This window comes from Sinohyriopsis cumingii, chromosome 17 (assembly GCF_028554795.1).
Source record: "Sinohyriopsis cumingii isolate HCF-2022 chromosome 17, ASM2855479v2, whole genome shotgun sequence".
NCBI classification, from domain to species: Eukaryota; Metazoa; Mollusca; class Bivalvia; order Unionida; family Unionidae; genus Sinohyriopsis; species Sinohyriopsis cumingii.
Window position 1 is genome coordinate 15,525,330 of NC_142977.1, and position 27,580 is coordinate 15,552,909.

Sequence of the window (27,580 nt, forward strand, 5' to 3'; positions counted from 1 at the left end):
ATTCAAGACACCAAAAATACAACACGGGGTTGCCTTTTTCTACAGGTTCCACCACGAATGAGCCATCGTCGTTTTGATCAAAAATAACTAACATTCATAGAGCAAAGTGGTTAATTGAATAACGCCGTGGTATTGTCGTGGATATCGTAAATGTCGTAGCACGAAATACTGCTAAACTGTATAACACGGTAACCTCAGCGCGGTGTTTAATGGATTTATAAAGTGGTGACCATAATGTTGATCCAGATGCTATCGTATACACTAAACTGTCGGTAAATTTTTTTGTCAGAGAGCTTAATGTCGATGACTGGTGGACTTCCCAAAAATTCATTAATGGATCTATTTTTGTTTCTACGAAAATTTAAAAACATGTGTACATGATTAGAATATTCAGATCTAAATGTGTTCATTCAGTCATTGATTTTCATGAATGAGTTTATCATCATTGAATGTTGCTATCATGGACGTATTTCTTCGTTGTAGCGACATCGCTTTATTCTGTTTCTCCAAGGCCAGTAATGTTATTATTAGTCATATTGACAGAACCAGTCATTGTATCACCTCGGTTAATAAACGATCATTGATCTCAGGTCTGATTATGTTGATGTTTCTGTCCACATATCTTTTTGTTACTACATCATCATTTGAATTTGGTTCTCTCACATTGATAATTGTATTTTTTAGTCAACTTGAGATCGCCGTACATAATATCCCCGATTCTTCTGATACGACCAGCAATTTCTCCCTTGATTGATAGAACAGATTCCTCTGATTTTTTAATTATACCGTTTTTATTAAACACCATACGCTATCTTCGGTCGCATCTGGAACCCGCAGAATAATATCTGTCAACGGGATATTACTAGTCTTTGATCCTCATTGTTTATCCTGAAGAAGAAAAATCTACTTCGTTTTGCTCCACATTTGCAGGACGCAAAAGATTAGTAAGTTCATCAATCACGTCGTCAAGGGTTGCCTATTTAGATAAGTCGCCTTGAGGTTTGCCCTGAATTTTACTCAGAATAGATCTTCCGTAAATGTCTACCATTATACTTTAAGATCTGTTAAGACGACAGTGTATGGCTATACCGTCTACTTGTATACTCGCGCACGACTTTTATGAGGTGGTGTTGTTGATGATGACACAGCATCGAGTACAGCAATTATTTCACGGCCACATTTTAGCGGATCAGTTATTGTTTGAGATGGTAATATTGAATAACAGACTGGAGTGTTGATCGTGCTTATATATTTTAAAAATTCGTTTGGTGGAGCCAGTCCATACAAATCCAAATAATTCCACGTAGATCAATTGCTTATGCAACCCAATGTGTACCAGGGCCGGAACTTTTATTGAGATTAATGATACCGGCTTCAACACTGTTTAATTGCTTCGGTAATTGATCACGCATAAAAACACCCTTGAATTTTTTGTATTTAATTTTTTAGCAGCAAATTAAAATTTACATAGGAAGAATCATCGAAGTCTTCCTTGAAGTCTCAGACTTTTTTCGTACCAGTGAGGGGTAGCAGCAGGGAGGGCGAACAGACCTAGGTTTCACGACAAAAAAATAAAAAGGTTTAGATTAACAAATAAAAGCTTCCTGGAGAGTTTTATTCGTTATTGAACCCTGTTCCATCAATGAAACCTTAGTTCGAAGATTATGCTGAAAAAAAAATATTCTACGTGAATTTTAATTCTTTTTTGTTTCTATATATACGACCGACTAGTGGTAGGTGCCCTCTCTGCTGCTATCGTTTAATTGAGAAAAGTTACACTGAGATTTATAATCAGAAAATTACACCCAAAAAAAGTTACACAGAAAATTATATAATTAAAATTAATGGTGATTTAATAAGACATGGATGTTGGAGAATCACTAAGAACAAGAATAGCACGAGAGAGACAAGAAGCAATAAGAAAATATTTACCAGCACGAGAATCAGTTAAAAGAAAAATACGCGCAGTTCAAGGTGCAAAGGAAGGATTTACTGAGTCAACAGAGTTATTATTTAAACCAGTAACTGAAACCACTGAAAAAGTTTTATTAGGTGATGTAGAGGATCCTGAAGTGAGAAAACACGGTATTCTTCCTGTACTAAAAAGAATTGAAGAGCAAACTAGACCTCCACCTGTTGCACCTCCACCTGTACCTGTACCTGTACTTCCACCTCCACCTGGACCTCCACCTGGAGCTAAAAAAATATATAAACCTAAAACTAAAGAAGAACCTGACGTAACTGAGGAAGAAGAGATTGATGAAGATTATAAAAAATCTGGAGTTCTTCCACGAGAAAAATTTACTGATGATGGATTACAGGCAATAATAAATAAATTTCCATTTTCAAATGAAAATGAAATAAAAGATCTTGGTGCTTTTGCTGCATCTAGTTGGGATGAGAAACAGAGATATTTAAAATCCGAGCATCTTTCTAAAGTTAGAAATAGAAAAGATTGGCAGGATTTATTATATAAAGCAAGAACGGGACTTCCACGCATAAGCAGTAAAAGTCTTACTTATGAAGTATTTACAGAGGGTGTAAAAGAAGCAGAATATTATATACAAGAACGAAAAGAAAAAGAAAGACAAATAAAAGAAAAAGAAAAAATGATGAAAAAAGAAGAAAAAGAGAGAGAAAAAGAAATAAAAGCAAGCGAAAAAGAAGAAAAGAAAAGAAAAAAAGCAGAACCTAAAAAAGGTTATGTGAGAATACAATACGAACCAGCCGATCAGGAAGAACAGGAATTATTAGAGCGTGCAGAAGGAGAAGAAGATGAACCCGTTGCAAAAAAAAAATGGTTCATCAATTTATATTTGTGAGCAGCAAACATCACCAGTCCAAGATGAACCAGAATTATACCCCGGTGAGAGGGAAGATTATAAAAGAAATTTTAAAAAATATTATGACATGTTTACACCCAATGCTATTCTTGATATTCAGAGCAGCAGAGATAAAGCAATTAAAATCGCTGCATATTATTATAAAAATAGAGAATTTTATTTGTAAAAAGAACATGTCAATGACATACCGTATATATATTGGATTCCATTAATATATTCTATTTTAAAATCAAAAGATATCTTTGATTTTAAGGATCCTGGTTTAGCAGATCTTCATCATGAAGCAGAAGCAAGATACAGCTCACCTTTACCATATAGGCGAAAAAGATTATCACAACCTAAAACAGGTAGTGGTTATAATTCTGTTTGTCCTGACAGCGTTGTCAACGATGTATCTCGATTAGAGGTTTTGATTGGAGGAAAACGAACTGGAAATAACTCACACGAAATAATTAACGAGGCAACTGATATCTGTCGAAGATTATTTCAGGGTGGTATCATTGACGTATCCATTTACCGTGAATTTATTGATGAACTAGTTGACGATCACGGTGATTAAACAATTAGATAATAATAAAATGATTATTTACAAGAGTCATCAGAGACCAGTACAAGTTCATGTAGTTAACTCGCGGTTACCTGTATATAAATATAACTACGGGTCAGGATTAGGTGATCTTTTTACACGAATAGCTCCTAAAGTTGGTCCTATTGCCAAACAGTTATCGATGAAAGCCATAGATGTTATTCGTGATAAAGCTGTAAATGTTGTTGGTTCTGCTGCCAGTAAAGCATTTGATGCCGTCAAAGAAAGAATATTAAGATTAGTGAGACGAAAAAAACCCGCCATAAAATTACAGAGTACCGATGAGATGCCCGATGACGTTAGCAAGATAATAAACAACGTAGCTAATGAAAAACTGGCGTCACTGGCGTTAGAAAAAAATCTACTGACACAACCATCACCAGCGCTAGCACAACCGCAATAAGAGAGAATTAATACTAGCGCATACGGAGGTAACATTCGTTTTAGAAGATAAATAATTTATTATAGAATGTTTTCGCGAACATTTGATGACGCCTTTAAGCTGGATGAGCCAGTAAAAAAAGATTCTTCAGTATAAGATTATCAATATTACTCGTATGATGCAAGAGAACCAAATGCTAATGGTAGAATTGAGTTACAGGTACACGATACAACTAGATATTTTCTTCCGTGTGATGCATTTATCGAGGTTGTTGGTGAAATTGAGCGAGTTATTCCTGCTGCTGGTGGTGTTCTTAATTTTGCAAATAATTTTAAAATCGGATTCGTTAATAACGGTATCATGGCGTTATTCAAGAGCGCCGCATACATGATTGATGGAAATGAAATTGAGTCAATTAATGATAACGTTGATGTTGCTACAACAATTGTTGGCCTAGCAAGATACTCAGATGATTTTATCAGATCAGCCGGTCCCAGTATGATGTTTGCAAAGGATAATTCTGATACCGCTGATCATACTTCATTTATTGTAAGACAGCCAACAGATCGTGCTCCTAATCCCGATGGTGTTCAAATTGAGGATATCATCATAAATACTAATGACAATTATAATCTCGGATTCGCTGTACGCAAAAATATGTTATCAGGTAAAAACAGAAGATTTTCATGTGTGATTCCATTGTCACACATTTTTGGATTCTGCAGAGATTTTAGAAAAGTTATTTTTGGGACCAAACACACAATTGTCTTTTATCGAAAAGGTGACAGTAATGACGCTATTTGGAGAGAAGCTGGTGCTGGTGATAATGGTAAAGTGATGTTATCTAAATTAACGTTGTGGATGCCATCGATGACACCATCATTAATTGAAGAAGATAAATTAATTTCTTTTATGGACCAGGGTGGCAAATCAGTGATATCTTGGTTAACAACTGTTACTGATGTTTCTTCTCCCATATGTCAGAGGTAATTTTACTTGGCATATAGCATCACAACAAGGTGCATCTGCGCCCAGACATATCTTTATTGCTCTTCAAAATGTTGTTCGATTAAATAATCAGGAACATAAACACATGATTTTTGATGATCTCAGAGTCAGTGAGGTTTCGCTGCGAATAAATGGACATCAGGAACCAACTGAAGAAATTCATTTGGATTTTGAAAATAATTCAACAGCACGTGGTTATCACAGATTATGGAGTTATTTAGGACAAGACCAAAATATTGATACCGGTTTGCAGATTTCTGAACTGGATTTTAAATTTTTTATCCAATTAATTATTTTTCACTGGAACATCTTGATTTGATAAAACAGTCTGTTGTTGATATACATTTTAAGGTCAGAATAGGTAATCTATTAAATGTTAATTACAGAGCAATTGCTGTTATACTCAGCGAAAGAACTATGCTTCTTGAGGGTATTGGTGGCCGTATGAGAATTATCGACGCCCCGGTGGAGAAAATGTAATTTAAATCAATCAGTTTATTTATAAAAATGCCATACGAACACGTTAGCGTGACTCTGACTCCGGGTCAGATAAAAAAAACTACAATCGAGTACAGCAAAAACCTGCGGGATAAAACTAACACTGAAAAATAATCAGTTTCAAGGTGGACCAAATAAACTATCTTTAACCAAAACACAACTAGCACGTTTCAATAAAACTAAGTCAAGTAAAACAGGAATTCAAATTAATTTCTCTGCTGGTGCCATTAAAGATATGACAAAAACAGGTGGAATCTATCCACTGTTAGCTGCGATACCAGCACTACTCGCAGCAAAAGCCGCTGCGTTACTCGCCATAGCCGCCGCGGCCGCACCGTCTCTAGCAAAAGCCGCTGCGTTAGGTGCTGCTGGAATAGCAGGCAAAATGGTTGCCAAAAAAGTAATAGGTGGAATATACGGCAAAAAAAGGACGAGGGGTTTATCTGAGAAGATATCCATACAGAGGAGGTCTCCGATTAGCAAGACCTCCATGGTAACGCCGATGTCAAATTTAGATCTAATTGACGCCGCTAAAAAACAAAAAATAATTTTTTTTCAGAGGAGTATTTATGAGAGATCAATTACCATCGCATCCAAATAAATATGAAACAGGAATTATAAATCTCGATAACAGCACCGGACCAGGTACTCACTGGGTTGCTTATGCGATAAATCCACGTGAAATAGTTTACGCTGACGCGTATGGATTAGCTCCGCCTCGTGAGTTTTTAAATTATATATCTCAGTTAAATATACCAACGTGGTATTCTACGCTACCAACACAAAAACTAACTGATCCTCCGATCTGTGGCAGTGAGGCAATTAATATTCTTGCCACGATATCTAATTCTGATAAATCATATCATAAAACAGTCCACGAGTACACGTCAGGTAAATTAAATACAAATAATAAATAAAATGGTAGATATTTATGGCAGGTCTCTGATATCACATTTTTAAAAGAATCTATTGATGTTGATTTATCTAAGTATGCAACAAAAGATTACATAAATAATATATTATCGATAGCTGGAGTATGTCCTGATGAAGTTGCTGTTTTTCAGGATCAACACAGAAAACTAAAAACGAGTAACGTAAAAAAAATCAAACGAGAAGAATACAGTACTCACGTGGGTGATTTTAGCGCTATTCAGAAAGATACAGAAAAAATTAATGACTGCATCAAAAAGATTAATGATATCATCAAAAAAATTGATGAATATATCATAAAAGTGAACAACTCACTACATCAAAAAATTGATACAACAGTTATTAATGACAAACTTAGGAATCTTGAAACCGATATCAACAAAAAATTAGTGATCTTGAAATCGATATCAACAAAAAAATTAGCGATCTTGATTTAATCGATATGAACAAAAAATTAGTTATCTTAAAAAAGGTGATAATTTGATCCCAGGAATTAATGTGTTGATCCCAGGAATTATTAATAAAACCAATCATATCAAGATCCCCCAACTACTAACACAGTCACTAGTAAATTTAACATTTGTTGTTGCGAAGTGGTTATTTAACTGGACAAATAAAACAAGTGAAACTTTCAAATACATTACACCTATTTCTGGTGTATATAGAGTAAATATCTTTGCCACAGAAAGATTTAGAATCATCTGTAAAAATTACAGTTGGAGACATATTTCAGATAGATATCTTGGTACGCTGACTTTAATGATCACTAAACACGTCGAGGAGATTTTCAGACTCGAAATTTTTATTCCTGAAAAAGATAAAGATAAATTTGTTATCCCTCCACTAGTACCTCTGCTGTGGTGTATAGAATTTATTACAGAATTTGATCCGTGATTTAAAGGAATAGGGAACATACAATTAAAGTTGTGGTTATATTACTCATTTGTTGCCCAAGATAAATTAAATAATAGTTTAGGGCGACCCAGTTACACCGAAACATATTTACAGTACATTATAGGGAATGAATTGCGCGAGCGTTCCGATATGCATATTTGTCGAGTAGAAACGAGGCTAAATAAAGGTGACGTCACAGGATCTTTTGCAGCTATCGGCCATTGCTCAGCATCCTGTTGATCCATTGTGCTTGAGAGTAGGCAGCGTATTAGTGTTTGTATTCGAGTTTATTTTCCAAGAATCTTCCAAAATGCCTCACTGTGCAGCGTTTGGATGCAACAACAATTCGACTGGTAATTTTTTCCGATTTCCGAAAGACAAAATCCGACGAAAGGCTTGGATCCATTACTGTCGCCGTGAGAACTTTGAGCCGGTAACTCATAGACTTTGCAGCCTTCATTTTTCAAAAGATCAATATGAAGTTGATCCAGAAAGACGTGCAGAATTGGGATATTTAAATGCCAGGGCAAGACTTAAGCCGACTGCAGTACCAGATATTATTCTAACCCTAGGAACGGGGGAAGATCTACCTACAGATCCGAGTGGCAGCAGCACCACAACTGTCAGACCGAAACGAGTAAGAGGAGCCTATCACAAACGGCGGAATGCAGAGGTAAATAAATATGTTGTATGCACTCTAATTTCCATCAATGACGTGACCATAATGTAACTGAAGCATTTAAACAATAATATCTGCATAAAATAGAGCTCTGTTCATCTCAGATTCCCATGCTTCTGCAACATTATCATCACACCCCCACCCCATGTGCTGCGGAGATTGAATTATTGCGTACACTATATATTCCTGGAACATATTTACCTCGGAAAGAGTTGTTTATGACGCTAACATTAGAGTAACAGTACTCTGTATTTAAAATATAGTGGAATGCATAATTTCATGTTTTTCACTATCACCTGAGAAATTCGAGCCTTAGGCTATGACATAGGATAAACTTCTTAGTGCCCCCCCCCACTTCCTTTTCCTCTTTTGTGCGGCCATAAATGTAATGAATCAGTTGTTGCCATGTAACTACTCAAATGTTTCAATGATACTACATACATACTACAAATGCTTTTTCTTGTCAATAATAATTGTTTTTTTTCTCTTTTTCTTCAGGTTCTGCATCAAGCAATGCAAAGTTTCAATGCAACTTATGTACTTGATACATCTGCAAGTGCATGTGCTCTGGTAGAGGTAGATGATGCTGAACTCAGCATACCAGCTTTCGTACCAAGTCCTCAGGCCCAACCACAAAAACTAACACGAAGTGTGAAAGTTCAGGCTAAATTAGATCCCACAAGGAGGACTCGCAGAATTCAGGTTCGAGCTGCAACAAGATCAATAGCAATTCAGTGTGAGGTCCTAAAGCCAACAGAGGATTCAGATAATGAAACTGAACCAAGCAGTGAGGACGACACTGACCCTGATACATACGATTCAGAATATGAACCACATTCAGATACTGATGATGGAGAGGACAGTGATGATAACAGTGACTTTGAAGATATGCACATGAACTATAAGCTTGATAAAGATGCAAAACCAGAAGATCAGCAACAGTTTCTGGTGTCAGAGCCTGCTTTGGCAGAATTGACGAGTGTGTGTAGATCATGTTGTTTGCCCTCCCAGACGTTTGTGAAATTTTCTCGAGGAACAATGACCACAACAAATTCAGTTTGTGTCAATGGGCACATTTCAGAATGGAAAAGTCAGCCCTGTGATGGAAGGATGCCATGGAGTAATATGTTTACTGCAGGAGCAATATTTTTCTCAGGTATCAACTGTGCAAAAGCTTTGCTCCTATTTGAGGGAATGAATATGCAAAGTTTAAGTAAAAGTACATTTACAAAGCTACAAACATCTTATATTGTACCTGCAGTTGAAGTGGTATGGGAGAAACAACAAGCTTCCTTAATTGAAGAGCGCACTGGAAAGCAAATAATATGTGGAGGTGATGCTCGTTGCGATTCCCCTGGGTTTTCAGCCAAATATGGGGCTTATACTTTGATGGATTTGGAGGCGAAGAAAGTACTTGACATCCAGCTAGTGCAGGTACAATATATGGTTGTCATTAGAGTGTTATGTGAATGTCATTATTATATTGTATACAACTTTTAAATTGGCACACGAAAGAGGGAGGCAGAAAGACAGCATTTAACTTTGAGTAGAATTACTCAATTGTCAAGGTCTTTTTAACATTGGTTATTCCACTAGCATACCAAATTTCAATTGTGTATTGCTGTCACTAAATGTTGATTGGGTTGGTTGGTTATGATTTACCAGAATATTATACTTTAGCATTATAGTCTCTACTTTGATAACATAGCTGTATCAAATTTTATCAAGTTGAACTACCTCAAGATAATGCAGTTAGATCAATTAAATGTTAGCACAAGTGATTGTTAGGTTACTGGGAACTAGACTTGTTGTTTTGAAATAGTCAGATATACATATTTAGACTGCTCAGCAAATTTTAATACCTGCAAAGGCTAGACAATGCCACCTGCCTTTTGTTACCTTGAAAGTCCTGTTAAAAACAATTAATCAACTTTGCAAATTGTGCATTTTCTTTCTATTTAAGAGCAACGAAGTTAAAGGGTCCACACATATGGAGATTGAAGGTCTGAAGAGAGGATTGAATCACATTGTTAATGATCATGGTTTGACCATTAAAGCCCTTGTTACAGATCGGCATAGAATGGTGCAGAAATATATGAGAGAGCAGCGAGCAGATATGAAACACTATTTTGATGTATGGCACTTGGCAAAAGGTACATATATAGATATGTGTTGTAATAATTAAATTGAATTTAATTGAAAACATTGTCATTTTCTTACGGATGCTATTCTCACGCAAAATTATGTCTTTCTTTGAATGCATGCTTTTTCATTTTCAGGCATCTCCAAGAAGCTGGAGGCAGCTGCAAAAAAGAAGGATGGTGAATTGATTCGACCGTGGATCAAGTCTACAGTGAACCATGCCTACTGGGTTGCAGCTTCTTGTGCGGACAATGGTAAACTTAAAGTTGCCAAATGGGATTCACTTATGAACCACATCACAAACAAGCACGAGGACCATTCTACCATCTTCAGCAAATGTGAACATGGTCCCATTTTGGAAGAAAGACAGTGGTTGAAGGATGGTATGTTTACAATTAGAATGTGTATAGAAAAAGTAAACATATGCTTACATTGCTCTATTTCAATATCCAGTTACTGATACTAGCTGTGTACACACGTGAGCTACTGGTATAACCAAACAGAGAATGAGATTTGGCCATAATTTTATCACAATTTTTTCTAATCAGAGATTTGTGTGTGTGTTTGTATGGTTGGGAAACACAGTGCTATTTATATTGTGGGATTATTCTAAAGAGCTGAAATCACAATACGCCTTTGACTTAACCAAACATGTAAGCACAGACTGATAATCTTGTTCATATACACAATCATTTCTCTTGATTAGGATCCAGGGCATACAAACTTATGGATAAAGTCGTTCGCAGTCCTCACATACTCCGAGACATCCAGAAGCTATCACCTATACATCAAACTTACGGCTTAGAAGTGTTCCTCACTGTTGTGAATCTCTACGCACCCAAAAGCACACACTTCTTTTATGGATCCATGCTTGCAAGGTAACTAGTATGCAATTAGATTAGGTGAAAATGAGAACATGTGTTTCCGATCAGCTGCTCCTAGCACTTCCCCCCCCCCCATGGTGATTTAAAAAAACTTGCAGAAATTAATTATTGCATGAAATTGAGCCAGTTTTGCCAGTACCTTAAAACACTTATATATTAGATATTAATCATTGTATTGTATATATAATGTTTAAAAAACTAAATTGAAAAAACCCTACCTGCCTACCATAATTGTAAAACTAGCTCAGTAAGTAGCAAGAATCACTGACCATTTAATTCTGATTGGGTTTTTTTTGTTGCTTTTATTTCTTCAGGTTACATCTAGCTGCCCTGCATTATAATGAAAATGCAAACAATGCACATGCAGTGACCAAGACTGGCCAGGAGCGGTGGAGAGTTGTCTATCCAAAAAGCAAGAAATGGATGGAGACTGTTGTAAAGCCCTGCAAAGCAGACCCAACCTTTGGTAAGATTTTGACTAAATATGTTGGTGGCATATCTGTTATGTGCTGTATCCTCCTTTTCTACACCAAAGCCATTGTGTATAAGCTGCTGTCACAATTTCTCAGGGATGATTGATGTCAACTGTAGATTGACAATAGCCATTTTTAATGTATAAATGTAATGTCCAGTGTAAACATGTAATCAGAGCTGGATTAAGGCGTTGTAAGCACTGAAAATGTTATGGTACCCCCTCCCCTGGCCTTCAAAATGGGAAACTAAAAAAATAAAAATAAATAAAAGCTAAAAAGAAAAGTAAATCAAAATACATGGAGATCGAAATGGTCATATATAATTCAATAATTTCATCATCACACTTAATTTGAATTTTTTCTGTTGCCCTTGTTGGGCTGGTACCTTAAGCATGCCCTTAGTGTGCTTAATGTGAAGAAATAAAGTAATCTATAGTAAAATCTGAAATATAAATAAAATAATTAAATACATTTATAGTTCATGGAATAAATTTTATTAAAATTCATTATGTTGGGACACGGGTTATTCTATCATTAGGAAAATATAATAGTTCAAAATTAAAAAAGTTTATTGATTTCATAACTTGGTGCATTTTTATTTCTTAAGGTTACATTGCACTCCTGAAGCAAGCATTGCTGGACTTGAGGCAAGACTTGCCTACATACACAGAAGCAAACGTTTTCGTGAAAGGGGCATCTCAGTTTCCACCACCACTCACAGCATCATACAAACAATTTTCAAAAGATGAACTCATCATGAAGCACAAATCACGCTTTATGAAATCCTAGAATATTTATGGTGCAGCATATCTGAAGCCAACATATTCCTCTGAGGGAAAAGTTTCTCTGATTTTTGAAACAACACAGGATGGAGCACTTTACGGCTGTGTCTGCCTAGTCGATGCCAAATCCATGTGACAAAACGTCGATATGCTATATGCCTGTATGTTCTGAAAATAAATATAGAATGCCTATAATAGTAAATTCATACAAGAGTTAGATATTTCTTCTTTGGTAAATCATGCTGAATTGCACTTTTAGTACTTCAGGTGAATTACATTTGATATGTTTATTTTTTTAATCAAATTATTAATCTTTGAATACATATAGATTTGATACAAGACATCATACATGTGAAATGACCCATATCATTATAAAATTGTTCTATTTATTTGTTTGTTTATTGTGTTCTTGAAGACTCATTAAACCTAGTTGATAAGCAAAAAATATTTTTTGTCATAATTGTAACATCATAGTAATTATTAGAATTTATAACAAACCTGCTATTCTTTTCTCAAAACATATATATATCTTAATGGCACATGAGCACAATCCAGGCTATATAACGTAAAAAAAGTTTAGATATCATTCCAAAGGAAAGACAAGAGAAAAGGGTAAAGTCTTTAAAAGAGAAAGCTACATTTTGTTCTCAAAAACTGCATTCTTTTCATAAGTTCAAGACCATCACAGCTTGAACATCATAATGGAATGCATCCCTCTGCAATAAATGTTGCCTCCATGAGTTGTAAGATGAAAACACTTTGAAGTAAGGAAATCTTGCAAATAGTTTGTTTTGTAAAATGTGTCCCAAACATTGTCACAAGTGTAGGAAAATCTGATTAAACAGGACCTTTGAAGAAATTTGTATAAGATTGGAAAAATTACTCGTGTATTGGTTCATTATCATCCAAAGGTCCATGATGTTCCAGGTATTCATACAGGGATACTTCCAGCACGTGTCTGTTTAAGCAGTTTGCAATGAAACTTTCATGGAGGGTTATACATGTCAGGTCACCCTTCTTTTTCTCAATTACCTCTACCTCTTCACAGCATAAGCACTCAATTGCCGAGTTCATCATTTGGCAATATCCACAATCACACCTGTAAGGAAATAGCACAACATAATTTTGACCATTCAAGAATGTTTAAAAATCACTTTCAACATTTTGTAAGCATTGAAAAGGAAAGATGCGGATTAGAAATAGTGAAAAGGAAAGATGTGGATTAGAAATAGCATGTTGATTCTGCATTTGAAATAAAGTTTGACAAAACAACATTAGTTCTCAGTATGTTGCCTTTCAAAGATTATAGTAAGCATTATCAAGTCAATGTGATATTATGAGTCGAATTGTATTTCATAGGTTAATATTCAGTGCAACTTATGATATTGTTTGACCTGTGATTTTTGTGTTTATAGATTACAGAAGGAGTCAATCTTTAGTGTGTAATGACATCCGTTATCATAGTCATGTATTCTGCGTGGGCTTTTGTCCTTTATTTGAAAAAGAAAACATATACTTCACTGTGTGAAGGAGTAAATGTAGTTAAAGTTTAAAATAATGAACAACAAAAATATCTGTGTTTACAGTGTACAGCACGTCATTATTTCCACTAGAATCGGTGCTCTGAAACAATGCAGCAATTGTAAATTTATAAAATCTACATGTGGCTTTCATTGCTTTAAAAATTAGGAAAACTTTGCTACTTAATATCGAAAATGTTTTATTTAGCAAGACATAAACACTAGAATACAGCTTTACAAGCATCTACTTTGATAACTCGCACTATCGGTATAATTTAAAAGTTTCAGACAATCGAGGGAGGATTATCGAAATTTGGGTCCACCAAAACTTAACAGATTTATACACACAGGAGTTGACAAAGTTCCAGTTTCTTTTAATGAAATGTAACGTGCGTTCTGCTCATTGTTCTATATGAAATGCATGCTATAAATCGGTACAAACCATTGTGTGTTCTCGAGTCGTCCTTCTTCACTCGGCAAAATATCCTCATCATTCGAAGTACATGATGTGTCATCACTACCCTCTTCGTTGTTAGTCTTCAAAAGTGGCTCAAACTGATATGGTAAAATGTTCACGCTTACTGAGAAGTCGGGGAAGTCGTTCTCGCAATTTTCCATGACGCAAAAGGGAAAAGAAATTATCTGAATAACGCAAGCAATCTTCGTAGTTAGCTCGGTTGGGTGATAGCAATAGATCCTATGACGTCACTACCGGCCACGTGATACGTATCTAATTATCTCTCAAGGCACTTGCGCGGATAACCGAAATATTTCCTTGTAGTAACAAAAGGGCCCTAGAACGGTGCACGGGAATAAGATAAAATATAATTTTGCACTACAGGCAGTCAAATAATATAAAACCAGCATGTACGTTCCCTATTCCTTTAATCAAAAAACACAGTTAGTATAATGAGTGCATCCAAATACAGATACAGTCAGGCTCGTGCATGGCAGGAGTCACTGAAAATTATCATCCATGTTTATCAAATAATTAATAAAAAATACCAGCGCAGGTTAGTCATAATTGATGTTTATGGTTTATTTCTGTATCTGCGGTAGTTGTTGGTACCGGAATAATACTGTTGGCGCTAACGATGATAGCGCCGGTAGCAGATACTATTGTTGTTTCTGTAACCACCACGTTGTCTGGTGTGTTTGGTATTATAACAAAAAAAAATATCCTCATGTACTAGTGCAAAATTAACCGAGTGCAAGGATAAATTGAACACAGCGACGGCAGTGTATTCAAAAATAGCATCGCTGTTATCAGAAAGTCTTAATGATGGTATAATATCCGACGCAGAGTTCTCGCTGATGACCAAAATCTGCAATCAAACGATTAAAGATGCCAGCATAAATAATGACAGAGTTACTGCAGCAGATAGCGACGAACACAAACCCACAAAAGACGATAATGATATCAGCTAGCTCAACTAAGTCCGAATTCAGTATTATTTTTCCAACACCTATTTTTGTTAGTTAAATAGCACTAGCACAGTTAAGAGTCTACCATAGTTGGCCTAATATCAGAGATAAATCATTTGGAAATTTACGGTCATATAATACACTTGCTTTTGCTAATAAAACAAAACCCGATGGAACACCCGATTTGACCTCAGTTGGATTACCAACAGGTAGTTATGAAATCTATCAGATTAATGACGAGCTAGCATGGAGAATAAAAAATATAACCGGAGATAAAGAAACGGGAATAAAGATATCAGTACACGAGCCGACGCTATCATCGGTCATCGAGGTAAATTCAGATTACAACGTAGATATATACGCGAGTTCAATAAGAACCATACTAAGTTGGCCTGAAATTCAACCACCAAAACCACCAACACCACCAGAACCTAAGAGAGAGGATTTTGCTATTAAAAGAGGATATATCGATTTTGAAGTAGAAGATTACAACACATTTTGGGTAAAAGTATTGTTATCAACACTAACAATAAAGTTTATTTTCAGAAAACAAGATGATATGATATTTATCATTCCCGATTATCGTGATGTTGAATTGAGTGATATTACTAGTATGTTTAATGATGTTGAGAAAATATACATAAAACATATACAGATACTACGAACTCTTTTTCAAGAATGCATATTTGATGCATCGAGCTCGTGTGATAAGGTTATAGATCAGATAGAAAAATTAGCAGGTATTGATTCAGTCATGGAAAATATTAATCGCTACATAATTGCTACGATATATAGATCAACAGAGAAACAAAAATTTTTAGACGCGAACGAGATAACTGAAGATGAGTTAAAAAAATTTAAATGACCTGGATACAGCAACAGAGATAAACTAAAAAAATCTTTTGATGATACCAATGATGAGATGTATTCCAAATTATGCGCTGCATGGAGAAAAAAACTACCACCACCATCCATTCTTAACCACCAGATGGTACCGGACGGCATATTTCGCCTAATGTAGTAAATATAACTAACGTTGTCGCGATTAATCTTAATTGTGATATCATCGAAAACAGTTACAGCGCAGACGCATCAGTTTCAGATCAGGCAAAACAGAGATTTGTTTTGTATTCATTTTCACCAAAAGAATCACCGGGACATTTAATTATACAAGAACCAATTAATCCGATTTATCTTCCGTGTCACAGTAATTTATTGTCGCGAGTAAATGTCTCACTAACTGATCAATCCGGGAATCTGTTAGATCTGCGTGGGAAAACTCTGAGCATAAATCTATTAATAAAATCTAAACTCTGTCATTGGTAACAAAAAAAAATAACAAAAAAAGTATATTTTTTCTGCTAAATAATTTTTTACTGATCATCATTTATTAGCTTTCTCAGCTGCCTCGCACGAGTATCAATCATTTTTTTAGATTCATACTCGTCAGATAGTGCTGATCTAATCTTCTCAACGGCACGTGCTAGTGGAGTAAAATCTGATATCTGTGTGTCGTCGATGTTGATAAGTGATTTATACATCGCAGATTGTATTTTCTTGATGAATCTGTATTCGGACGATAGGGTATATTGACCTTCTTGCTTGTTCTGCATCAGTGTTTCGAAATCCATGGTGATTTTATCAACATCCAGTTAATCTGATAATGGTATTTCTTTGATTTTCAACACCTCAATGGATTTAATGATTTCGTCAATATTTTCTTGATTCATCTATTTATATTAACTTATTTCTAAATGTGATTATTTATCTAATGTCAGAGAGAAATAACTGAATTTGATCCAACTGCCAAATCGATATGAAAAGGTTGATTTATATATCCCCTCTGCAACTCTGTGTACTGAAGCTGAACTAATGCCAAAATATTTACCAGCTAAGTACATGGACTGAAAATATAACTCTTCGTTTGTTTCCATGTTAATTGATTTAACTGCCTTAGAAACTCTCTGTCCACCAGTATAACCTTTCAGCGAGTTTTCACTTGGCGTTATAGCCTGAAGATTATCTATGGAATTATTAAGTGAATTTCCATCGATGTGATCAACTACTAATCCATATTTTACTGGTCCATGGAAACATTCGTAAATAAACCGATGCTTATAATAAGTTTTTTACCTCCATCACAGTACTAAGTAAAATGAAGATAACCAGATTTATTAATATTTCAGACTGTTTTTTTCAGTCTGCAATGTCTGACTGTTCCATCACATGATGCTTCATAGTTATTAACAGTTGGATGTCTCCTGAATATGGAATTCATATACAATATTCCATTTGTCTAAATTAAAGTTTGTTTGAAAATCTATTTATATAATCCTCCTCGCACCTGATAGCAATCACTATCTGAAGATTTTTTATTATAATACCGTTTTAGCTCTCTGTACTTTTTTCCACCACATTCTGAACAAATACGTGTTTTTCTCGAATTCCAACATCACATCTGATACATCTAGTTGGTCCTGTTCCACCTCGTTTTATATAAGCTAAATGTATTCCACAGTATTCCTTTCTGCATGATCTATTACAGCAATTTAACGAACCGATCATCAACCATTTGCAGTTATTCATTTTATTTATTAAACATTTGTCTAAAATATAGTAATGAGGATATTTGATCTCGATGATATTGAATATGATATTCCTGAGGTAAATCGTGCAAAGAAGGAGTTTTATGATGATGGAGTAGCTCATGTCTGGTCCACGTGGAGAACAAACGATATTGATAACACGATGAATGATTCACGAGCTAAAAAAATAATTGACTCGAGCGGTGATGACAAATATATACTCAGAATAAAATTTATCGTTTACAACGAAAATGATGTGTGGATTACTCGTGACAAACGCGATCCTGTAATTAGTGGGGAAAATTCTGCAAGAGTAAGTAAAAAATCTAAACCCGGACTACTAACAGGAATAGATAAACCATATTACGTACGAGCATACCCTGTTACTGCAGTCGTTTATGGTATTTATCGATTAAATAAACCCGCCGTTGAGAATCTTGCTAAGATCAAAATGTCGGCGAAAATAAATTGTACAGCTGAGCGAGTAATAGAACACTTTATAAATGCAAAACATGGAATTGGTTTAACAGATTTACGAAAAGAGAAAATAAATAACTGGGCTGAATCTGTTATTGATGGAGCATAAATAAGTGATGTTGCTGCGTTATCAGTGGAATTAAAATTTCCTATAACGGTAAAAACGATATCAGGTGAGGTTTTATACTCATCCGCGTATAAATCCAGAGGAGCTCCTATCGAAATAATTGATCACAATTCACATGCATGGACTAGTGCGGTAAATATTTTTCCTCGAGATCGTGTTGTAAAATTTTACCCCGTGGAATTTTCCACGGGATACATATTTGATTTTATTCATGAAATAAGTAAAGCCGATCCAGTATCTGTGTGGTTATTCTCCAGTAATGAAAAATATGATCAGTTTGTAAGACCCAATGGAGATTTATATCGAAGTGAATCTCTACATGATTCGGTGACAGCGATTGCAGAAAAATACTCCGCGAATAAAGCCTCATTAGTTAATTGTTTCACCATTCTATCTGTTGTTGCCCACGCAGCAAGAGAAAAAAAAATTATGGAAGCCAACTCGACATGAATTTCTTAAAGATATACAACGGAGTTGCATTGAGTACGGTCACGGCGGACTGTGGAATACTGAATATAATTTTACCAAAATGATCTCATTTGACATGATTGCGTGTTATCCTGGCAGTTTTTAGGATTAGGTGAGTGCAGCAAATATTTTACTCAGTTTGGTCATCCTACTGACGAGATGACCAGAGTATCAATTAATGGATCTTTGCCAGAATTTCCCCTGACAGGATTTGCTCGTGTTGTATCGTTTAAGTTTAATAGTGGTTTACATAAAATATGTTATGTTTGGTTTGGCAGGCACTTTTCAGAACAGCGATGGGTTCCAATAGTGTTATTGAGATACATGCTAGACTCAGCGATGTTAACGTCGTTGACGGTCAGCGAGACTATTATATCATATAAAAAAACAAACTGAGGTTTGGCTACCAACTGAACACGACGACGCAAAAGATTTAGGTAGAAAAATAATTGGTAAGTTTACTCAAGGTGGAGCGTGTGATCACCAACGACATAATCGACATCACTGTAGATTAATTATGGATGAAGCCGAATTAGATTTTGTAATTGCTGATACCGCTGAGAGAGGTATATTTTGTAACAGAGAGAGTGTTTATTTATCTGATGGAAAACAACTTGGTACCGTGGTCAGTTATCTCGAAGGAGAGTCACCGCAATATACTCATTTAAGATCATCAATCTTAGCGTATGCGAGTATAAATTTATTATCGATGATAAACAGGTTTCCTGATGACGCTGTTAGAGTAGCGACTGACTCATTTTATATTGATGAAAAACATCTGCCAGAGTTAGAAAAACTAACCGGCGACGGCTCATGGGGTATATGGCGAGTGAAAGATGAAAATATTTTATGGTACTGTGAGAACGCAGATGTGCCTGCTGAGGATAAATATTACTCTGATAGCTTATCAGAAATATCAACAGCACCATTAGTTTATGATCCTGCATCGAGATATAAAACGATATATATAAATGGACCAGGGGATCAGGTAAGACAACTCGAATTATAGAATTATTTAAAAACTCGGATGTAATTGTGTTGACACCAACACATAGATTAGCGAGAGAAATGAGACAAAGTGATGTTAACTCATGCACGTACCACAGTTTTTTTCAAAAATATAACGGTGGTACATGGAATCCATCTCGAATGGGAGAAAAATACGTGAACAGAGTGATTATATGGGATGAGATTTGTACTGTATTTGTTAAAATGTTAAAGATGTTTCTGGATTGGTTATTAACAAAACATATAGCTGTAATTATGTGCGGCGATCACGGCCAACCAAATCCTATTGATGGAGAATCACCACATGAGTGGTTAAAAATATTGTTGATTATTATGAGGAAGTCAACACCGATTACAGATCTCTAGATGGCAGATTAAGTGAATTCAAAAGATTAATTCGATTACAGTCAAATAAAACTCAGTGTAATGTGATGCGCGAGATAATTCCAAAAACATCAGTGGAAGATTTTTTATCAACGTGGACTCCAGGTGACTTAATTGTAGCTAGTAGAAAAATAATTCGAGACCTGCTTCAGCAGAGGTTATTTAAATTACATCAGGAAAAGTTTCCATCGGTGCCTGTGCCGTTATGTTATAGACCAGCTGACACTAGATTGCAAAATATTGATGTAGATATACCAGGACAACGAAAACAGAACCTTGTATTGAATGATATTATTACCGTCGATATTGATTTTGTTAGTGATATGCTGAATGCAGAAAAATCTCCGTGGACGTCAGGATAAGCTATGACTATCCACTCATCACAGGGATTAACTATAACTAATACTAAGGTCTGGATCGTCGATGACTACATAGAATGGTCTAATCTAGTATATCTAGTTGTATCTAGAGTCAGAAAAATAAAACAACTCGGACGAATTGTTTTAGATAGAATAATTATTGATGACGAAATTGACGAGTACGTAATCAAAAAACAAATTGTTTAGTTATAAACAGACTGATAAAAAAATAATCATGAATTTGATTTAGATGTCGAATTCATCTTATCACTGAAAGAAAAACAAAAAAAATCATTGTGCTCGTTGTAATTGCATAATGACATGGAGTTATCAAAAAAAAATGACTCCAGACAGTTTACCGTAGACAGAATAAATAATAATCTAGGTCATAATCGCGATAACGTTACTCTAACGTGTTTAGAATGTAATCGATGTGGAGTTGATTATCTAAGTGATTGAGGAGGTAATTGAGTATCAGCTGGTATTACCTGTAATTCTTCACGAGTAAAACCTCGCTGAGGAGCTAATGAATATAACACATAAATTGCTGGTCCACCTGATGATCTTGTTACATATACTATTTTATGTGTTGTTGTGCTCCAGATCGGATCTGTCGGTCTTTTTCTGCCACCCTCAGCCTCACCTGGTTTGTATAGATATCTAACGATAACACTACCAAGAACAGGTCGAGTTGAAAAATCACGTCGCTTTATCGGTAAAAAATCTTTTTGTATAGCAATCGCTGGTTTCATCGATATAGCTCTTGTTATTTCATTATTTAGCGCTGACATAACATTTGGCAACCTGGTAACCCAATCGTTAGATCGTTATCTTGAATAAAAAACTCCATCGCGTATTAATAACCAAATAACCGCTCAGCTAGTGTTCTGTTGAATCTCTAAACAATTGTTTGGTCATTATTAATATTAACCTTACCGCGTCTTATTTTTGTGTTGTTTTTTTTTTTTTGTTTCATTAATAAAGTTACCGCACCAAGGAACTCTCGTCCGGGATCAACTTGAAGTAAACTCGGCCAGGTTAGTGGTCCTCGTTGATATATTTTTTCAAATGCACCAGCTACCTCAGTAGCTGTTTTTCTAGTTAGTGGTTCAGCTTCTTTGTATCTGCTTGCAATATCTACTATAGTTAGCACATATTTGTAGGTTTTACCGTCAACGGTATCGTGTGGCAAAAACATTATATCAGCCTGATGAACCTCGTTTGGCACACTGACATCAAAATGCGCGTACTCAATTCGTTTAGGTGGTGGTAGGTAAATTTGCCATATAGCCTGTTTAGATAACCACGCAGCAGCTGTAGATTGTTTTACTCGAGCAGCTTTTGCTAGTTTTTTAATAGCTGGTTTGCCCCGCCAAAATCCAACAGGAGAATAATAAACAGATTCCATATTAATTACCAGCACCAAAAACTAATTTACCTTTCGGTGCGTTATTAATTAACCACGAATCCAGTCTTTCCCTGATAGATTTATTTTTTATAGAATTTATTGCGTGAATTAATTTTATATCAGCAAGATGTCGCTGTTGAATATCTTTACTTCGATAAGCGATATCGTGAGCCAGACAGGCGCGATCAATTGCATTAATTGGCTCTTCACCTGAATTTGGTTGATCTTGATTATTTAATCTGATATCTAGTCTAGTTCCTGGTCCGCAGTAACTGTATCCTGGTAAGTGTTTTTCTCCTGGGTATTTTGACCAGGTGAATCCTGGTAACGATGATAACTTTGAGGTGATATCACCTCCGTGGGTTCTTCTTTTTAGTTGATGAGGTAAATCTAAACTTTTTTGTACCGCATTTTGCACATTTACCGGCAACAGCTGATCTATTATTGCGAGTTACAACTGTAGTTAGTTCTATTGTTGGTGTTCGTGATTTACACTTAACACAATATAAATCCATAATATAGTTATATTATGAATGTAATTGATTTTTCAGCTACAAAAAAATCGGTTCCTGTTAAACACCATGCTGCGTTACCTAACTCGATCAGAATGATAATAATTGGTCCATCTGGTAGTGGTAAAACTCAGTTGTTGTTAAATCTGATAATGAGGTGGATAAAATGGGATAAGTTATATTTAGTTGCACCATCTGTTGATGATCAGCGCTGTTATCAGGTACTAAGAGAATTTAATGAGAATGCAATGTTATTAAATGACGGTAATGGTATTATTGATTTTATCACCGATATCGAAGCAGCTCCTTCAGTTGATGATCTAGATGGGTCAATTAATAATTTAGTAGTATATGATGACGTAATGTTAGATAAACAAAATATTCCTGCCAGAATGTTTTCCCGTGGCAGACACAAAAACACCGATGTTATTTATGTAACTCAGAGATATACTCAGATACCTAAAGTGATAAGAGATAACTGTAATGTTTTAGTTGTTTTTAACGGTGTTGATGCTCATACACTAAGAAATATTCACCAAACATGGTGCGGCGGTGATATGGATATTAATAAATTCAGAAACTTTTTCTCACGAGCTCAATCTACTCCCTATGGATTTGTAACAGTAAATTTATCTGATCCCAGATCAAGATATCGAATAGGTTTAGATAAAATATTTTAACGCTGATATTTATCTCTGATATAACCTTTTGACTGTAAATTTTGATATAATATTTTCTTTGTAACTTTTCTCAATTAAACGATAGCAGCAGAGAGGGCACCTACCAATAGTCGGTCGTATATATAGAAACAAAAAAAAATTAAAATTCACGTAGAGTATTTTTTTTTCAGCTAGATCTTCGAACTAAGGTTTCATTGATGGAACAGGGTTCAATAACGAATAAAACTCTCCAGGAAGCTTTTATTTGTTAATCTAAACCTTTCTACGGGAAAATTTTCTGTAGAGGTTTATTTTTTTTTTTGTCGTGAAACCTAGGTCTGTTCGCCCTCTCTGCTGCTGAGGGGTTCCTGGTAATATTAGACCCTTTCCCTTTTTTAAGAAGTTTTATTCCTTTTCCTGCTGCTTTCTTTAATGCCATTTCAGCAGCAGTTCAAACAGCATCATGTGCAGCTGCTTTTGCAACAGATAGAGTCGCAGCGGCTATTAACGCTGGTATAACTGCAAGAAGTGGAAAATATACTGCCAGTCTTGATTTTATCTTTAATTTCACTCGCAGAAAAATTAAGTTTAACGCCTGTTTTTGATTATTTGGCGTCATTGAAATGCCTGAGTTGACGTTCTGCCAATGTTAGTTTATTTTGGCCACCTTCGATTTGTTCTTATTTTAGTGATATTTTTATTCAACAGTTCTTTGCTGATATTGACTGAAGCTTTTTAATCTGACCAGGAGTCAGATTAACACTAACATGATGATATGACATAAATATCACGACCGATTTAATTACATTATTTTCTACTGGGGCATCAATAACTCTCATTCGTCCACCAACACTTTCAAGTAACATTGTTTTATCGCTGATTATAACAGCAATTGCTCTATAACCATCAGCTGGCAGTTGAGCTACACGAGCTCGGAAGTGTATATCAACGACTGATTGTCTGAACAAATCCAAATGTTCCAGTGAAAACTAATAGATTGGATATAATGTTGTGAAATCCCGCTGAGATATCTGCAAACCAGAATCAATAATCTGATTACGCCCCATAAATGTCACCAACCGATGATAAGCTCGTGCAACATGATTTTGATAAAAATTTAGCAAACCTTCTTCGGAAGGTTCTTGATGTCCATTTATCCTTAAAGCAACTTCACTAACCCAAAACGTGTCAAACACTATTGGATTTCTTTCCTGCGAATCAATTCTAACATTTTCATAAAATGCGATGACTATATGTCGTGGTGCTGACACAAACACCCCTGCTGTAATGCTATCTGGTGGAACGGTATCAATTGCGCAAGTCCAGGTGGGTGGAGCTTAAGCTGTAGGGAAGATTGCATTTCGAAATAAAGAACAACACTAGTTGTGATTGGTGCATTATGTAAGAGTAGTACTTTCTGTTATCTCTCTTAAATGCAATGGAGTACCTGGTTATGTCATTGATAAATTGACAATCTGGCATTGTTCTCTATGACAGTGTGTGACATGCATGCTGAGGTAGGATAGAAAGTATATTTATTTCACAAAACATTAGCATTGAGGTATATGGAAAAACAATTGGTACCGTGATACCTAAAGGGAAGAATAGCTTCACAGTGTATCCATAGAAACGCATACATGTGGGCAGTATTTATGAACTTTACTATTTTGATGTAGGAAAACAAATGGGTGCTGAACAGGTTTGGTCAAATATTGAAAGTCCTTTAAGAGTAAAATGTATGAAAGCCCAAGAAAATAACACAAGTTGGCTTTAGATGGGGACTTTTTATAGTTATAGCTATGACAGATATAGACTTGTGTTGCCTGATGCCTTTATATCTGTGCTCTTAGCTCCTAGAATGTAATGCATGCAACAAAATAAGTTATGTAAACATAATATAGTTGATTTTGGCCAAATATTGACTATTTTACCTGTAAAATATGAAAATTCATGTGTACAAAAACTGCTATCTTGGTCTTGTAAGGCATGGCATAAACCAGGATAGAGAACACTCTAAGTACACTTGTAGATAGATCACTTGTATCATGTAGGATGTTCTGGTATGAGTAATTTTAGGTAATTTATTAAAGATATGGTATTCCTTCCCACTTTGATTTTATATGTCCTACTCTAATTGTCTATTTGTGTACACTTTCCTGCCTCGAAATTGTACATGCAGCTATTTAGATATGTTGAAGTAGCAGGGAATACCAACAGACAAGAGCAGTTTCTTTCAGTCAGCATTTCCCATTGACACTTGTATAAGACCAATTATAATCTACTATTGACTTTCAATTAATTCTATTTCTTTCTGTCCAGCTGTTCTTGTGGAATTTCTATATTAGGTCCAACATTACTGAACGACAACCATTTTAGTCACACAGTGCACATTCATTCCACTCAAATCCACACTGTTCTTGAAACTTTGCATCCCATCGCAAGAATCCAAATTGGCATGAGATCATATCTGCATGTTTATGGAAGGCTGCACTCTACATGCCGGTGTAGTGTTAAATTTTGACCTTCGTTGAATTCTGACCCGCCGGGTCATTCTTCAACGACCGTGATCAAAATTTCACGTTAAAATCTGACCCTTTTTTAAATGTCCTGTTAAATAACGACCCAGATGTAGTGTCACATTTTGACCCTCGTTGAATTCTGACCTGGTCGGTAATTTTTCAACGTGATCAAAATTTCACGTTAAAAACTGACCCTCTTTTAATGTCCTGTTAAATAACGACCCGTTCAGGTGAAATTATGACCTTATTGTAAAATGTTCTGTTATCAAAACTCAACGTTGATTTTTGAACCACTTCTAAAATGAAATCAACTTATTACTCACTGAGCTGTGTCTTTCTTAATTTTTTTTCTTTCTTTCTTTTAAGGAAACAATTGTGTGCAATAGAATGTTGTTAATCTGTCACTATCATAATTCTCTCCGTTATATTTTTATTTAAATGTCCCAAAATGCGGAACATTTTCAAAATAGCTGAACTTTGCTTTGGACAAATTGGACAAACTGATAAATAAATGACTATGTTTCACTTCGGTAAAGTCGCAAGGTTCAACAGGGCAGGTAAACAACTGAAAAGTATATTAGCGATGATCAGGAGCGTAGCTGCCTACAAGGCAGCTGCCTACACAGAATTTTGACGATTTTTTTCAATGGTTTAAGTTTCACTCACGAAACCGATATGAAATCTATATTTATATAATACAATACACACGGAGAAAAGGATTCATTAGAAGCAAAAACACGAACAAGATAGTAGCAAACTCGATTTTATTGAGTCTGTTCATAAGAATTTGATGTTTTCTATTTATTTTTACAGTATTAAAACAGTACCAAGGTTCAAAAAGTCTCAACGAGATGCATGAAATGCTATCTCAGAGCCTCTAGATTGTAACAATGTTGCCCCGTACCCACCCCCCACCCCCACTCCTCTAACAGTTCGAGGCTTCGCCGTTCAACATGCCTAATCATCAATCATATACTAGCTACGTCCCTGAGGATAATTATAACAGTAAATAAGAACTCGTGAATAATGAATAAACCATCTACAGTCGGTTTAAAGATGCATACTAATGAACGACTTTGTCTATTTGTTACTGTAGGTAAATCGGGTAAAATTAGGATTTTATTAAATGAAAATGCAGGTTATATATATATATATATATATATATATATATATATATATATATATATATATATATATATATATATATATATATATATATATATATATATATATAAGAATTAACATTCAGTTTAAAGTTTGTGATGGATCAATTGCCTAGGCGGTTCAGCGTATTATTTAAGAAAACCATACATATATATATATATATATATATATATATATATATATATATATATATATATATATATATATATATATATATATATATATATATATATATATATATATATATATATATATATATATATATATATTTGTGTGTGTGTGTGTGTGTGTGTGTTTAGCATGTGTATAAGCGTTCGAATCCCAGTGAGGGCACTCTTTTATTAATTTATTTCAAATCGAATTTTGAAGTATTGATATGCAATTTGTTCTAACGTTTTCTAGTTTATAATGTATTTTTGAAATTATTTTTGGGAAATGCATATTATTTTATTTTCATAAACATTCTGCATTTTAAATTACAAAATAATATTCAAGCGATACGACAAAAAGGCGTGGCGATGTAACTCTTGTTAGACCTGATATGCCGTGTATGTTTCTGAAGTGACCGCGCCTTCGCTTGCGGTTCGCTTGCGGTTTATATATACGTGCATTTAAGACATTTTGATACGATCTTAAAATTGCACACCGGTACTCTTAAAATCGATAATGATAACTGTTTTGTCATGATATTACATCAAATAAAAATCTCAGATATGCATCGGCATGTATTATGCATTATATATTTTTTTTAAATCATATCGATTGGGAATAGAACCAATGACCCTTTCTTGATAGACAAGATTTTAAAAAGCATACATTGGCATGCATTTTAATGCGAATCATTTCAACTGTTATCAATATACA

At 35.1% G+C, this 27,580-nt stretch overlaps 1 protein-coding gene and 1 pseudogene across 2 annotated transcripts; one reads left to right on the top strand and one right to left on the bottom strand.

Annotated features, from left to right (window-relative positions):
• The first annotated feature begins 7,266 nt into the window (after positions 1 to 7,266).
• On the top strand, positions 7,267 to 11,652 carry LOC149777802 (uncharacterized). Its single transcript, XM_089938853.1, has 6 exons — positions 7,267 to 7,814; positions 8,319 to 9,254; positions 9,784 to 9,973; positions 10,100 to 10,345; positions 10,669 to 10,840; positions 11,161 to 11,652. Exons 1-6 carry the CDS (start codon positions 7,452 to 7,454, stop codon positions 11,423 to 11,425), a joined length of 2,172 nt encoding a protein of 723 aa, XP_089794979.1. The 5' UTR covers positions 7,267 to 7,451; the 3' UTR covers positions 11,426 to 11,652.
• A 138-nt stretch (positions 11,653 to 11,790) lies between these two features.
• LOC149777803 (P2X purinoceptor 7-like) lies at positions 11,791 to 14,344 on the bottom strand (annotated as a pseudogene). Its single transcript, XR_016415469.1, has 3 exons — positions 14,064 to 14,344; positions 12,985 to 13,200; positions 11,791 to 12,269 (listed from the first exon to the last, which is right to left on the bottom strand). The product of XR_016415469.1 is annotated as a P2X purinoceptor 7-like (transcript).
• Positions 14,345 to 27,580: the final 13,236 nt, after the last annotated feature.